The sequence below is a fragment of the Bufo bufo genome, chromosome 3 (assembly GCF_905171765.1).
Source record: "Bufo bufo chromosome 3, aBufBuf1.1, whole genome shotgun sequence".
NCBI classification, from domain to species: domain Eukaryota; kingdom Metazoa; phylum Chordata; class Amphibia; order Anura; family Bufonidae; genus Bufo; species Bufo bufo.
Genome location: NC_053391.1, coordinates 323,587,504 through 323,604,333, shown reverse-complemented (window position 1 = coordinate 323,604,333; position 16,830 = coordinate 323,587,504). Strand labels below are relative to the sequence as shown.

General features: G+C 43.3%; 1 protein-coding gene across 1 annotated transcript in view; it reads left to right on the top strand.

Moving 5' to 3' along the window:
- The window catches only part of SDC3 (syndecan 3), a 124,966-nt gene that overhangs the window by 95,892 nt on the left and 12,244 nt on the right, over positions 1-16,830 (top strand). The window contains exon 2 of the mRNA XM_040424366.1: positions 12,014-12,134. Within this exon, the coding sequence (XP_040280300.1) occupies positions 12,014-12,134 (121 nt within the window). The remainder of the gene's footprint in view (positions 1-12,013; positions 12,135-16,830) is intronic.

Sequence of the window (16,830 nt, the reverse complement as noted above, 5' to 3'; positions counted from 1 at the left end):
TTCAGACATTTTTTTGGCCCAAGTTAGCGGAATTATTTTTTTTTTTTCTTACAAAGTCTCATATTCCACTAACTTGTGACAAAAAATTAAATCTCACATGAACTCCCCATACCCCTCACGGAAACCAAATGCGTAAATTTTTTTAGACATTTATATTCCAGACTTCTTCTCACGCTTTAGGGCCCCTAGAATGCCAGGGCAGTATAAATACCCCACATGTGACCCCATTTCGGAAAGAAGACACCCCCAGGTATTTCGTGAGGGGCATATTGAGTCCATGAAAGATTGAAATTTTTGTCCCAAGTTAGCGGAACGGGAGACTTTGTGAGAAAAAAATAAAAAATATCAATTTCCGCTAACTTGTGCCAAAAAAAAAAAATTTCTATGAACTCGCCATGCCCCTCATTGAATACCTTGGGGTGTCTTCTTTCCAAAATGGGGTCACATGTGGGGTATTTATACTGCCCTGGCATTCTAGGGGCCCCAAAGCGTGAGAAGAAGTCTGGTATCCAAATGTCTAAAAATGCCCTCCTAAAAGGAATTTGGGCCCCTTTGCGCATTTAGGCTGCAAGAAAGTGTCACACATCTGGTATCGCCGTACTCAGGAGAAGTTGGGAAATGTGTTTTGGGGTGTCATTTTACATATACCCATGCTGGGTGAGATAAATATCTTGGTCAAATGCCAACTTTGTATAAAAAAATGGGAAAAGTTGTCTTTTGCCAAGATATTTCTCTCACCCAGCATGGGTATATGTAAAAAGACACCCCAAAACACATTCCCCAACTTCTCCTGAATACGGAGATACCAGATGTGTGACACTTTTTTGCAGCCTAGGTGGGCAAAGGGGCCCATATTCCAAAGAGCACCTTTCGGATTTCACTCGTCATTTTTTACAGAATTTGATTTCAAACTCCTTACCACACATTTGGGCCCCTAGAATGCCAGGGCAGTATAACTACCCCACAAGTGACCCCATTTTGGAAAGAAGAGACCCCAAGGTATTTCGTGATGGGCATAGTGAGTTCATGGAAGTTTTTATTTTTTGTCACAAGTTAGTGGAATATGAGACTTTGTAAGAAAAAAAATAAAAAAAAATCATCATTTTCCGCTAACTTGTGACAAAAAATAAAAAGTTCTATGAACTCACTATGCCCATCAGCGAATACCTTAGGGTGTGTACTTTCCGAAATGGGGTCATTTGTGGGGTGTTTGTACTGTCTGGGCATTGTAGAACCTCAGGAAACATGACAGGTGCTCAGAAAGTCAGAGCTGCTTCAAAAAGCGGAAATTCACATTTTTGTACCATAGTTTGTAAACGCTATAACTTTTACCCAAACCATTTTTTTTTTACCCAAACATTTTTTTTTTATCAAAGACATGTAGAACAATAAATTTAGAGCAAAATTTATATATGGATGTCGTTTTTTTTGCAAAATTTTACAACTGAAAGTGAAAAATGTCATTTTTTTGCAAAAAAATCGTTAAATTTCGATTAATAACAAAAAAAGTAAAAATGTCAGCAGCAATGAAATACCACCAAATGAAAGCTCTATTAGTGAGAAGAAAAGGAGGTAAAATTCATTTGGGTGGTAAGTTGCATGACCGAGCAATAAATGGTGAAAGTAGTGTAGGTCAGAAGTGTAAAAAGTGGCCTGGTCTTTCAGGGTGTTTAAGCACTGGGGGCTGAGGTGGTTAAAAAATGGGCCAGAATGGGTTAAAAATATTGCCGTCATTACAACGCTTATCCCGTCCACAGGAAATGGCCTAGTCTTTCTCCTCAGCCAATCACTGCCACAAGTAAATGTGCAGTAATCCGTTTGTAAGTACTTTCTTACATACAACCTGATTGTCTGAATATATTCAGATAGAAAATTACCCAGTTTTTTTCTTTAGTCACAGAAATTTCTGCAGCAGAGGGTCCGCAATATACGGGCACCGCTCGTGTGCACACCGTATCATGGAAGATGTGGTGCGGAATGTAGGCACGGTTTTCTGTCCACGGCAAAAAAATAGTGCACCCCATTCAAGTGAATGGGTCTGCAGACGCGGGCACATGGTTGGTGCCTGTGATTGCGGTCTGCACCACGGGCACGGCCAGCATCGTGTGCATGAGGCCTAAGGGTGATTTCACACATAGGTTTTTGCCGGTGTTTATCCTTTCCGTTTTTAGTGGTATTTTTTGCATCTGCATTTTTGGTGCATTTTTTCAGGTAAAAATGCCACCTCAGATGTTAGCTGAAAGTCTGCGGGAAATATTGCACTTTCACATCACCTTCTCTATTGGGGGAAACACCAGAAAGAAAATGCTAGTGGGCAAACACAAAACAAAATGTATGTGGACATTTCTGCGTTTTTTGTGGTAAAATGAAGCCGGACAAAATTCCTGTGTGTAAGGGCTCATGCACACGACAGTATTTTGCGTTCAGTATACTGGCCGTTTTTTGAGTTCAGTATGCTGAACCATTCATTTCAATGGTTCAGCAAAAAAAACTGAAGTGTCTCCGTGTGCATTCCGTTTCAGTATGGCCTAGTTCACACGAACGTATGGCTTTTATAGTTTTTTGGACATGTTCTATCTTTCAACGGAACGGAAATACGGAAACTGAATGCATACGGAGTACATTCCGTTTTTTTTGCGGAACCATTGAAATGAATGGTTCCGTATACGGAACACAAAAAAAACGGCCCGTACACTAGCAAAAAAAAACGTTCGTGTGAACTAGGCCTATTTCTGTATTTCCATACCGTGAAAAGATAGAACATGTCCTATTTTTGTCCGCAAATCACGGTGCTTGGCTCCATTCAAGTCAATGGGTCCGCAAAAAAAACGGAACACATACGGAAATGCATCCGTATGTCTTCCGTATCCGTTCCGTTTTTGCTGAACCATCTATTGAAAATGTTATGCCTAGCCCAATTTTTTCTATGTAATTATTGTGTACTGTATATGGCATACGGAAAAACGGAAACAAAAAACGGAACAACGGATCCGTAAAAAACGGACCGCAAAACACTGAAAAAGCCATACTATCGTGTGCATGAGCCTTAAGGCCTCCTGGGCTGCTCAGATCCAGGTATATATAGCAGCACTAATTCACTGGACTGCTCAGTAAGGTGCCCAGCCAGCAGCGGCTGAGGCCCATGCTCCAGACACCCGGCTGATGCATTAATGCCCCTTCTCCGCTAATTACCGCGTCTATACTGTATGGCACCCGATGTTGATGGGATTAGATTTCTGTCTGTGCCTTGTGAGAATTAATCTGCTTAACCCCATGAGTGCCTAGGAATAGCTCTGGTCCTGGCAGTTGCAGAACTTTGTTAGGAAGAAATATAGGGGGTGGAATCAGTGAGTCTGGATTCTACGTCTCATCTGTTTGCAATTGGAGAGGGTAAGAGGATTTTGGTGTGGTTCTAAAGAAAGAATGGAGGAATCTGGAAATCATTATAAACAACAGCAGGAAATTGTCCCGAGCCTATGACCTTTCTGTCAAACCCTCCATACCTGAATTAGCACTTCTCCTTTTGGTATTTCCTGTGGGGTTTTACAGGTCAAATGAGTGTGTAAGAAACAAAAAGCGGATATATTACTTCAGTAACTTTTTAATGGTGTGGACTCCTCTGGGCCCCTACGTCTCCTTACCAGTTGAGATCATAGGATTTGTACATAATCGTATAAATCATACATATACAGGCTATGGTTATGCCACGTGGACGAGGCCTTAGATGTGGGTGCGTACACCTCAGAGTCCATGGAGTGTAGGAAGCCCTCATTTTCCCTGATACCAATGGATGGTGTGAGTCCCTCTTCATATTAGTAGATGACAAAAATCCCATCAGACAAGACATATTTATAAAAAAAGAAAAAGTTGGTTAAATGTTTCACAGTAAAAGGGCTTAGCCCATGATTGATGTCAAATATGAAAATCAGACATCATATAGACATCACAATCTCTCAAAGCTAGAACCAGCCCTGTACCTCACATGGATCCAGAGATCTCCACATTCACTGCTCATATTGCTCTGCTAGATTGTGTTCAGCCTGGCAGCTCAGGGGGCATGCCCTTTCTACTGCAGCTCTCTCCCTGTAATTGCCACAACTACTAACAGAACATATGACTGCTGGCACTTGAAGATTTTAACTGAGTGCGCTTGACCAGCTCAGTGAGACGAACAAAAAATAAGAAAAAGAACAAGCAGCAGGTGGCGCTATACAGATACATTTTGTTGAATAACTCAGTGGCTATAATACATTTTTAATTACATGCAATTACAAAAGTATTCAGATCCAGGTGCTGATTTGAATAATGTACAATAGGTTTCGTGACACAACCCTTTTAAGTACATTTTCACAATGTATCTTTCAGGTATAGGCCATGCTTACAATATGCAGCGTCTCTCTGCATAAGGCCTCTTTCACACGGGCATCATGTTTTTGGCCCGGATAAGATGCGGGTGCGTCGCGGGAAAATGCACGATTGTTCCGCGCAAGTGCAAAACATTGTAATGCGTTTTGTACGTGCACAAGAAAAATCGGCATGTTTGGTACCCAAACCCGAACCCGGACTTCTTCACAGAAGTTCGGGTTAGGTGTTGTGTAGTTTTTATTATTTCCCCTTATAACATGGTTATAAAGGAAAATAATAGCATTCTTAATACAGAATGCATAGTACAATAGGGCTGGAGGGGTTAAAAAAAATAATAATAATTTAACTCACCTTAATCCACTTGCTCGCGCAGCCCGGCTTCTCTTCTGTCTTCATCTTTGCTGTGCACAGGAAAAGGACCTGTGGTGACGTCATTACGCTCATCACATGGTCCGTCACATGATCCATCACCATGGTAAAAGATCATGTGATGGACCATGTGATAAGTGCAGTGACGTCATCAAAGGTCCTATTCCTGTGCACAGCAAAGATGAAGACAGGAGAGAACCCGGGCTCCGCGAACAAGTGGATTAAGGTGAGTTAAATTATTTATCTTTTTGTTTTAACCCCTCCAGCCCTATTGTACTATGCATTCTGTATTAAGAATGTTATTATTTTCCTTTATAACCATGTTATAAGGGGAAATAATAATGATCGGGTCTCCATCCCGATCGTCTCCTAGCAACCGTGCGTGAAAATCGCACCGAATCCGCACTTGCTTGCGGATGCTTTGCGATTTTCACGCAGCCCCATTCACTTCTATGGGGCCTGTGTTGCGTGGAAAATGCACAAAGAGGAGCATGCTGCGATTTTCACGCAACGCACAAGTGATGCGTGAAAATCTCTGCTCATGTGCACAGCCCCATAGAAATGAATGAGTCCGGATTCAGTGCGGGTGCAATGCGTTCACCTCACGCATCGCACCCGCGCGGAAATCTCGCCCGTGTGAAAGGGGTGTAAGGGTATTTTCACACTTGCCTTATTCTTTTCCGGCATAGAGTTCCGTCACAGGGGCTCTATACTGGAAAAGAACTGATCAGTTTTATCCCCATGCATTCTGAATGAAGAGCAATCCGTTCAGGATGCTTTAGGATGTCTTCAGTTCAGTCTTTTTGACTGATCAGGACAGAGATAAGGCTACTTTCACACTTGCGGCAAGACGGATCGGACAGGCTGTTCACCCTGTCGGATCCGTCCTTCCGCTATTTCGCCGTGCCGCCGGACCACCGCTCCGTCCCCATTGATTATAATGGGGACTGGGGCTCTGGCGCAGCACGGCAGTGCACGGTGAAAGGCCGCAGGACTAAAAGTCCTGCATGTCCGACTTTTTAGTCCACTGGCCTCTCACCGCGAACTGCCGTACTGCGCCGAAGCTCTGCCCCATCCCCATTATAGTCAATAGGGACGGAGCGGTGGCACGGTGAACAGCCTGTCGGATCCGTCCTGCTGCAAGTGTGAAAGTACCCAAATACCGCAGCATGCTACGGTTTTATCTCCGGCGAAAAAACTGAAGACTTGCCGGATCCGGCATTTTTTCCCATTTTTCCGGAATGACGGATTCTTCCTTCCGGTCTGCGCATGCGCAGACTGGTAAAAATGTGAAAAAAGATACAAGACGGATCCGTCTGTCCGCATGACAAGCGGAGAGACGGATCCGTTCTTGCAATGCATTTGTGATGCGTCTCACAAATGCTTTCAGTCACATCCAGATCGGCAGATCCGGCGGGCAGTTCCGACGACGGAACTGCCCGCCGGATCACACTGCCACAAGTGTGAAAGTAGCCTAAGGCCTCATGCACACCGTGTGCTATCCGCATCCGTATGTCCGTTCCGTAGCCCTGCAAAAAAAATAGAACATGTCCTATTCTTGTCCGTTTTAGGCATTGTTACAATGGATCTGCAAAAAACAACAGATAGCATACGGATGTCATCCGTTTTTTTTTTTGCGGACCGCAAAACACATACGGTCGTGTGCATGTAGCCTAAAGCACCTATTTTTTGTGCTGTCATACGCTTCAAAAATGCTTGAAAACAGGCTCCCATTCTTTTCAATGGAGAGTACGCACTATAGTTCACACAGGCATATATTTTTACTCCACTGTTTTCAAAAAGGCTGCAGAAAGTGGCATGTCACTTCTTCGATGGGCATTGGAAGCTGATTACCCCAATATACCCTCCATTTGCCAGGTATATTGCAGGAGATTACACTGCTTAAAAAATTATTACACCGAAAAAGCATCTGGATTTTCAAGGCTGATTTCTCTCCATATTTTTTGAAATGATGCAGTATCTATCCACTGGTGAAAGAAGGACTTTCACCGTAGGTGCCATGTCTCTTCTTACATCTAGTCGTCTATTGTGCAACCCAGCTCTGCATTTCACATCGTATTAGGGCTCATGCACACGACCGTATGTATTATGTGGTCCCCATAACATGGATCCACAAAAAATATGGATGACGTCTGTGTGCATTCCGTAATTTGCGGAACGGAACAGCTGGCCCCTAATAGAACAGTCCTATCCCTGTCTGTAATGCGGACAATAATAGGACATGTTCTGTTTTTCTACAGAATGGACATGCGGACATACGGAAATGAAATTCACACAGAGTAAGGGCTCGTTCACACGGACGTATGAAGCCCGTGCTGTGGACCGCAAATTGCGGTCCGCAATGCACGGGCACCGTCTGTGGGGCAGGGGCATGGGGTTCGCAGACCCATTTACTTAAATGGGTCCACGATCCTTCCGTTCCGCAAAAAGATAGAGCAAGTTCTATCTTTTTGCGGTGCGGAAGCACGGAACCCCAGAAAGCACTCCGTAGTGTTCCGTTTCGCATCCATTTGCGGATCTGTGATGTGGAATGGCCACGGAATGGTGCCCGTGTATTGCGTATCCGCAAATGCGGTCCGCAATACAGCAACGGGCATCACACGTTCGTGTGAACGAGCCCTAACTTCAGTTTTTTTTGCGGACCCATTGAAATGAATGCTTCAGCATCCTGTCCGCAAAAAAAAAACAAAAAACTGAGCGGACACGAAAAGAAAATACATTTGTGTGCATGAGCCCTTAGGCTGGTTTCCTTTCTGATCTCCTCTATACTGAAATCAGATGTTGCTTATTTAGTAAGATACACCTCTTAATAAATTAGCATCTCTGGCCCTCTGTGCTCCAGAAACTCAAATCAATGCCAGCTTAGGGGCTGAAGTAGACTTCTGGCATAAATTATAGTGAATCCGGGGGCCACAAGAGGCTCTGCCACGCCTGCTAAGCCCCACCCCCTTTTCTCACTACTTTAGAAAAGCACAAAACATTGCTAATTATGGTGCTAATTGCTCCATAAACGCCTTGGTAAATCTCCCCCATAGGTTTCTTGTGGGGTTTATCCCAATTTTCGTGTTTTTTTTGTTATCAGAGCTTTTCATGATAAAACAACTCTACCTCTAGATGTTATTAGTAAGTCTATAGGAATGACTGTATAAAACACAGTATAAACATAGGTTTTTTTAATAGTGACTTTACTCTTCCACCCGGTGCTCCATTGATGTTTTTTTAATCCATAGACATCCATTATTATTTTTGATTTTTTTTTTCTGCCCCAGCTAAAAAAAAATGTATGTGTCAATGTGTGTTGCAGTTTTATAGCGTTTTTACATAATTTGTTTTTTTACAATGGCATTATTTATAGAGATCTACATAGAACTGACATCAGAGGGTTGCATACTTTTCATGTATGGCACACAAACAAATTGCACTCAAACATTATTTGTAGAAAATACCATAAAAATGTTTATAAATTGATAATAGAACCTATACTCACCCTTTTCACCCCTCTCCACTTCCAGTCGTCTTTGCTGGACATTGTTGACATGGCCATATACCCTACATCACCGCTGTAACCAATCACTGGCTTCAGAGGTATGAGCTCAGTGATTGGCTACAGCAGTCATTTAGGCCCCTTTCATATGAGCAAGTTCTACACTCCAGACTCGCAGTGTGAGTATACAGCAGCTCCCGTTCTGACCTCCCAGCACTGAGGGGGTCGCATAATGCTGTCAGTGTTAAGCCTCTTGCACACAAATGTATTTTCTTTCGGTGTCCGTTACGTTTTTTTTGCGGAACGTATACGGAACCATTCATTTCAATTGGTCCACAAAAAAAACGAAGGTACTCCGTGTGCATTCCGTTTCCGTATTTCCGTCCTGCAAAAAAATAGAACATGTCCTATTATTGTCCGCATTACGGACAAGGATAATACTGTTCTATTAGGGGCCAGCTGTTCCGTTCCGCAAAATACGGAATGCACACGGATGTCATGCGTATTTTTTGCGGATCAGTTTTTTGCGTACCACAAAATACATATGGTCGTGTGCAAGAGGCCTTATATAATACTGTACATTCCAGAACTCTAAGACCTCTTTCACACGAGCGCGACGGATTAGGTCCGCATGCGTTCAGTGAAACTCGCACCATTTTTCAAGCAAGTTCAGTCAGTTTTGTCTGCGATTGCGTTCAGTTGGTCAGTTTTTTGCGTTTTGATAAATTTTTCACGCGCGTGATAAAAAAACTGAAGGTTTACAAACAACATCTCTTAGCAACCATCAGTGAAAAACGCATTGCATCCGCACTTGCTACTGGACTGCAATGTGTTTTTCACTGAAGCCCCATTCACTTCTATGGGGCCAGGGCTGCGGGAAAAACGCAGAATATAGGACATGCTGCGAATTTCACGTAGCGCAGAAGTGATGCGTGAAAAACAATGCTCATGTACACAGACCTATTGAAATGAATAGGTCCGGATTCAGTGCAGGTGCAATGCAGTCATGTCACGCATTGCACCCGCGCGGAAAACTCGCTTGTGTGAAAGGGGACTGAACTTGCTTGCAAAATGGTGTGAGTTTCACTGAACGCATCCAGACCTAATCCGTCACGCTCGTGTGAAAGAGGCCTTAGAGTTCTGCAATGTATTATATAAGGCCTCTTGCACACAACCGTATGTATTTTGCAGTCCGCGGTGACTAATATTTATGGTTGGTAGAATAACATCAAGGCTTTATAGTGGGCTAGTGTGAAGCGAACATTTTGTGTACGATTATTTGATGCAGGATTAGTTCTGGATGCCATGTACATAGAAGGCAGCTTGATATTTGCTTTGGAGTCACAACCCGGTTTGCAGGAATATGCTTTGTACTTATGCTTGAAATGTGGAACATGTAAAGGGCTGGGGCCTCATGACAGTGGAGCTTTAAAAGGGTTGGTCTCATGAACACATAGACTCTTTTTAAATGGCAAGTGATGGCCTACCCTCAGGATAAGACATCAGTGTCTGATTGGCAGGGGTCCGACACCCTGCAGCCATGTCAGTCAGAGTAACTCCGGTACCAGAACTACTCAGCTAGTTACTGCAGGACTGCTCCCATTCACTTCAGTGGGTACAGTGCTGCAGTAACCAGCCCCATCCACTACACAATAGACAGAGCTGTGTAGTTTGGACCCCCATTGGTCATGGCTGACCATGGAGTAAACGGTTGAACTATTTTTCTTGTGTGACGACGTTTATAAGCCCTAAATATTGCTTTTTGAGACAACCTCTTTAAAATCAGTTGTGTCACAACTGTATCCCTCCAATTACTGTCACTATTTGGGGTTTATGTAGGTGGGCGTTTGTCACTGTGAGCTAAAAGATGTTCCATTTCCATGAATATAATTCTCTGCTTATCAAGAATGATCATCTGAAACGTATTATTTAGGTGATGACCAGTCTCTGGCCTATTGTAATCATGGACAATGAGTGGAATCACATGGAAGGGGTATGTGAAATGTAGCTATGCTGTTTAGTACGGTATAATTGAGCGGAGGCACTGGAGAAAAGACCTGATCAGCCTAGAGCAAGTAAGGAAACGGTGGAGTTTGGGCTCGTGCACACGGCCGTATCACAGCTCTGTTTTATACAGAGTGTCAATAGGGCTTCCATGAAGCCTTCTAATGTATACGCACAGCCTGAAGAAGCCCATATGGCAATATATGTGCAGCCTCTTTCTGCTGCCTTACAGGTTCCAGGCTTTGCTGTGTCTTGGAGAAATAGAATTGAGGACTTTGTTTCCTGCTCTGCAGCAATGACATCTCCAACTAACCCACACAGCCATTGAGGCCATTGATTAGCTGTGGCCATGGGATGTCATCACTGCAGGACCAGAAGGACTGGCTGGGAGCATCAGTGGTGGAGTGCAGGGGGATTGGACTCTACGGCAATCTATGAGGAAGCTTCTGGACAGACCTACAAGACATATAGTAATAAATGGCTTCTTACCAGCTTTAGAGCACTCTACAACCTCTATATTCTCTACTAGGGCATGCGGACAGGGGTTGTCTTAAGGGCTTACACATGTTCACCACAAAAAAGAGAACTCAGAAGGAGATATTGAGGATTTGTATTTCTTTTTTCAGTATGAGAGGTTGAGATTACGTACAAATGAAATGTCGTCTCATGGGATTAGTAGACTATATTACACATGATTCTGAAGACTCAGCCACACAGTATTAGCATGGAAACGATCAGACATTATTATTAGGCTGCTTATCTGTATTCTTGGAATATGTAAAAACGGAACCATTTAATGGATATGGATCACAGTCAGGCTTTGGATTTGACCGTAGACCCACTATGTCACTATTGGATTTTCTACGCTTAAACTAGGAGCGGGACAGAGTGAAAAGTATGTTCACATTAGAATGCCACTCATGCAGGGGAGCACCACCAATGAGGCCAGGTGAGGCACCAGGGGAGCAGCAGAAGGGCTATGGGCAATGAGCAATTCCATTGTGGAAACGCTCATCTCTATATATTCAACTGCATTGCTGTACTCAGGACAGCAATACAGATGAATGCTGCAACGGGGCACGGGAGCGATGTCTCCCTGGCCCACCATTTCCTCTAATAGGCTCTAGTCCTAGTTCCTGTAGCCTATCAGAGGCCGGTGTCGTCTTTATCGCGCTGTTTCAGTTTTCGCCTCAGGCAGCAGAAAGGCTAGGTGCACCCCTGCACTCATGGGGCTATGGACCATGTGCAAAGACTCTACAGGTCGTGTGCCTGGAGTGTTCTCTAAAAGCAACCGCTGAGGGGTGGCAGATGGTGTTTTTAGAAGCGAGGTACCCTGAAGCCAGGACGTACAAATCTGAGATCACACAGCACAATAAGACCGGTGGAGGACAGGGCAAGCAGACATCCAGTGCACAACCAGGGAACAGGTTGGTCGCTATAATAATGGAAACCGTAACGCTGTTCTGAATCCCTCAAGGATTCTTTTTCATGGCAAGAATCACACGGCTGTCAACAGAGATGGAAACCCTGAAGGGACCTTGACTAAATGACACAAGTGTGAACATAGTTTTTCATTCTTTTCTATGCAGTCTATGGAGCTTTTATTGTGTGGTTACTACTGAAGTCTACTCCTGGACCAGTATACATGATATTATGTTTTAGTCGTCTGTGCTGTACTGTACTAAACATTTAATATCACAAACCAATTTGGCAACACTGAATTATTTTTATTACTTTTAGAAGTAACACCTTTTTTTCTGCCCCTTATAGGCTCAAAGATGGCGTAAGGAATATGAGGATGAAAAACCATTTGATCTAGAAAGTTCTGGAGATGATGATTTCCTTGATGAGGACGATACAGACGATGTTTATTCTGGATCAGGATCTGGTGGTAAATGTTAAGGCTATAACACAGTACCGTATATACAGTCAGGTCCAAAAATATTGGGACATCGACACAATTGTAACATTTTTTGCTCTATACACCACCACAATGGATTTGAAATGAAACAAACAAGATGTGCTTTAACTGCAGACTGTCAGCTTTAATTTGAGGGTATTTACATCCAAATCAGGTGGACGGTGTAGGAATTACAACAGTTTGCATATGTGCCTCCCACTTGTTAAGGAACCAAAAGTAATGGGACAATTGGCTTCTCAGCTGTTCCATGGCCAGGTGTGTGTTATTCCCTCATTATCATAATTACAATGAGCAGATAAAAGGTCCAGAGTTCATTTCAAGTTTGCTATTTGCATTTGGAATCTGTTGCTGTCAACTCTCAAGATGAGATCCAAAGAGCTGTCACTATCAGTGAAGCAAGCCATCATTAGGCTGAAAAAACAAAACAAACCCATCAGAGAGATAGCAAAAACATTAGGCACGGCCAAAACAACTGTTTGGAAGATTCTTAAAAAGAAGGAACGCATCGGTTAGCTCAGCAACACCAAAAGACCCGGAAGACCACGTAAAACAACTGTGGTGGATGACCGAATAATTCTTTCCCTGGTGAAGAAAACACCCTTCACAACAGTTGTCGAGATCAAGAACACTCTTCAGGAGGTAGGTGTATGTGTGTCAAAGTCAACAATCAAGAGAAGACTTCACCTGAGTCAATACAGAGGGTTCACCACAAGATGTAAACCATTGGTGAGCCTCAAAAACAGGAAGGCCAGATTAGAGTTTGCCAAATGACATCTAAAAAAGCCTTCACAGTTCTGGAACAACATCCTATAGACAGATGAGACCAAGATCAACTTGTACCAGAATGATGGGAAGAGAAGAGTATGGAGAAGGAAAGGAACTGCTCATGATCCTAAGCATACCACCTCATCAGTGAAGCATGGTGGTGGTAGTGTCATGGCGTGGGCATGTATGACTGCCAATGGAACTGGTTCTCTTGTATTTATTGATGATGTGACTGCTGACAAAAGCAGCAGGATGAATTCTGAACTGTTTAGGGCAATATTATCTGCTCATATTCAGCCAAATGCTTCAGAACTCATTGGACGGCGCTTTACAGTGCAGCTGGACAATGACCCAAAGCATACAGCAAAAGCAACCAAAGAGTTTTTTAAGGGAAAGAAGTGGAATGTTATGCAATGGCCAAGTCAATCACCTGACCTGAATCCGATTGAGCATGCATTTCACTTGCTGAAGACAAAACTGAAGGGAAAATGCCCCAAGAACAAGCAGGAACTGAAGACAGTTGCAGTAGAGGCCTGGCAGAACATCACCAGGGATGAAACCCAGCGTCTGGTGATGTCTATGCGTTCCAGACTTCAGGCTGTAATTGACTGCAAAGGATTTGCAACCAAATATTAAAAAGTGAAAGTTTGATGTATGATTATTATTCTGTCCCATTACTTTTGGTTCCTTAACAAGTGGGAGGCACATATGCAAACTGTTGTAATTCCTACACCGTTCACCTGATTTGGATGTAAATACCCTCAAATTAAAGCTGACAGTCTGCAGTTAAAGCACATCTTGTTTGTTTCATTTCAAATCCATTGTGGTGGTGTATAGAGCCAAAAATGTTAGAATTGTGTCGATGTCCCAATATTTATGGACCTGACTGTAAATTCTGTATACTGCATACTGTGAGAAGATGTTGGCTCATCTTCTCATAACAGTCCACATATTAAACTAATGGTAATATTACCTACATTTTAGAAACTGCCTTTTTTTCTTGTGCATTTTACAAAATGTATGTTCACATAGGAAATGGTGTCACATTTGACACACATGCAGAGCAATTTTTTTTTCTGGCAAAACGGCGGGCACATTGACCAAACCTATTGGACCCAATTATAAGTAATGGGGTCAGGTGGGCGCCATTAGTGTCTGTCATATGACAGGTCTGCACTGTGACGTGGTTTCTGTTGTTTTCCCGTTTTGAAAGTGATTGACCAATCCAAACCATTTTTTGAGGCTCGGCTGCGGACCCATTCACTTCAATGGGGCCGTAAAAGATGTGGACAGCACTCTGTGTGCTGTCCAAATCCGTTGCTCCTTCCGTGGCCCCGCGAAAATGATAAATCATGTCCTATTCTTGTCTGTTTTGCGGACAAGAATAGGTATTTCTATAATGAGCCCTAAGTTTGAGATTTCTTATTATTTCAGTAAATATGAAGCATTTATGGAGCTGGATCCAGAATGTGGAAAACTAAAAGGGTCGTAGTCAGACATTAAACTTATTAGCTCCACAGCACTGGAGGCCCCTACATTCACCCTCTGCCCTTCTTTCTGACTAGTGAGCCCATGGCTGTTGAAGCAACCCTCTCTTCCATAAGCCAGGTGCCCAGAAAGTAGTTTTCCACCATTCTCATGTGTTGCTTTGCCCGATCAGTGACAGAGCTATGCATCTGCACACACTTCTCTTTCCCTGCCGACACTGATCTGTGTGATCAGAGGCAGCAGGAAAGAGCTACAGGGGAGGAAGGTCCTACAGCTGTACTGAAAGGAAAGTACAGCTTAAGGACCTATAATGATGTCATCAATGGGAGGAGCCAGAGCAGATAGACTATACAGCCGGCACTAGTGCAGGGAAATGTGAGTTTTTATTTAAGGTATATATGTGTAGCAGATCTGTATGTGTGTAGCAGAGCTGTATGGGTGTAGCAGACCTGTATGTGTGTAACAGACCTGTATGTGTGTAACAGACCTGTATGGGTATAGCAGAGCTGAATGTATGTAATAGAACTTGTATGTGTGTGTAGCAGAACTGTGTGTGTAGCAGAACTGTGTGTGTAGCAGAGCTGTGTGTGTAGCAGGGCTGTGTGTGTAGCAGGGCTGTATGTGTATAGCAGAGCTGTATCTGTGTATGATGGTGATGTGCGTGTTTTGCAGAGCTGTGTGTGTGTGTCGCAGACAAATACTTAAAAATAATCTAGCAGAACAAGAAGCATGGCAGGACACAACAGAGCAATGGCAGGAGACACATTTATTTGGATAGGTACATTTACTGAAGTGGCCACATGCACCATTGCTGGTTGTTACAATGGTCAGCAGATGACACAGTAAGGGTAACAGGAGCAGACTAAAACTATCCCCCCTTCCTTCATGCTACACCCTAAATTGACTGACCTTGACCCGTGCACGTCAGTAAACCACAATCCCTACAAAGAGGACCTTAAAAAAAATGTTTTCTAATTTTCTGTTGTCTAAACCTGGGGTGCGTCTTACAGTCTGGTGTGTCTAAACCTAAGCGTCTTATAGTCCGGTGTGTCTTATAAAGCGAAAACTACCGTTCATTTGCCACGTAAGACAGGATCTATCAGGGTATGGCCCAATCGTGCGACTGGCTGTTTGCAGCCAACCCTCGCCCACCTGCTGTGACCAGTGGCTGCAGGATTTTGCATTCAAATCGTGCAGCAAATGGCTGCCACAGCCAGTGGACATCACATCCAGTTTCTTGGCACAATCCCTATGCAGATTTTGTTGAAATGCACTACATTTCTATGTGTGAAAGGTAAATTCTGTTTTCTGCAGTATTTTGGGTTCTTCCGTGTATTTTATATTTATGGCTCTGTTAATTTCAATGTCTAAATGACAATATGGATTTCCCAGCATAATAGTATGAAGTCAGCTCGCGTTCACGTCATCCACTCCTGTGCAGGTGGATTTATAGTGATTACAAGCAGAAACTATGCTAAGACTGTGGGGGAGAGTGGAGGGCACAGTATATGAGGAGTATAGAGACTTTGTTTTCCATCTGTATTAACCTTTAATGGTTGTACATGTGTATATGTGAACGTGCCCAGCTTGTGAAATATCTACAGCTGTTATGTTCAGTGCGTGAGCCTTAGGTTATGTTACCATGTGTTGTACAAGTGTGTTGCACTCAAATTTCTGCTGCAGATGTGCCATTGATCTGCACAAGGATTAACCCCTATTGTCAATTTATTGGGGATAATCCATGGCTTTTCCGTGCAAGACCCACAAGAAAAATAAACGTAATTTTTTTCTGCACGGATATCTTTCTACAACATGTAAATGGTTTACAAAATACTACATAGATGCAAAACTTTATGAGCCTATTTGATGAGGATTAGGCCTCATGCACACGGCCATTGTCATTTTGTGGTTTGCAAACTGCAGATCCGCAAAATACGTATACCGGCCGCATGCATCCCTCACTTTCCTCAGTCCCTATCATAGAAATGCCTATTCTTGTCTGCAAAACGGACAAGAATAGGACATGTTCAATAATTTGCGGAATGGCCACATGTATGTGGGCAGCACATGGGTGACATCGGTGTGCTGTCTGCATTTTTTGCGGACCCACAGAAACGAATGGGTCCGCATGCGATCTGCAAAAAATGCAGTTCGAACGAGGATACAAAATACGGTAGTGTGAATTAGGCCATTAAGGGTTTCTGTCATCAGAAAAATCGTTATGTAGCTGGCTGACATTAGCAATGTGCTAATGTCAGCAGAACATAACTGTATGACTTATATCTCCCTGCCTGCTGCCGTTCGCACTAAATCATGACTTTTATAATATGCACTTGAGCCTCTAGGTCAGGGGTACTCAACTAGTTTTATTAAAGGTCCACATACCAGGGTCTGCAGTCAGGTGAAGGTCCGA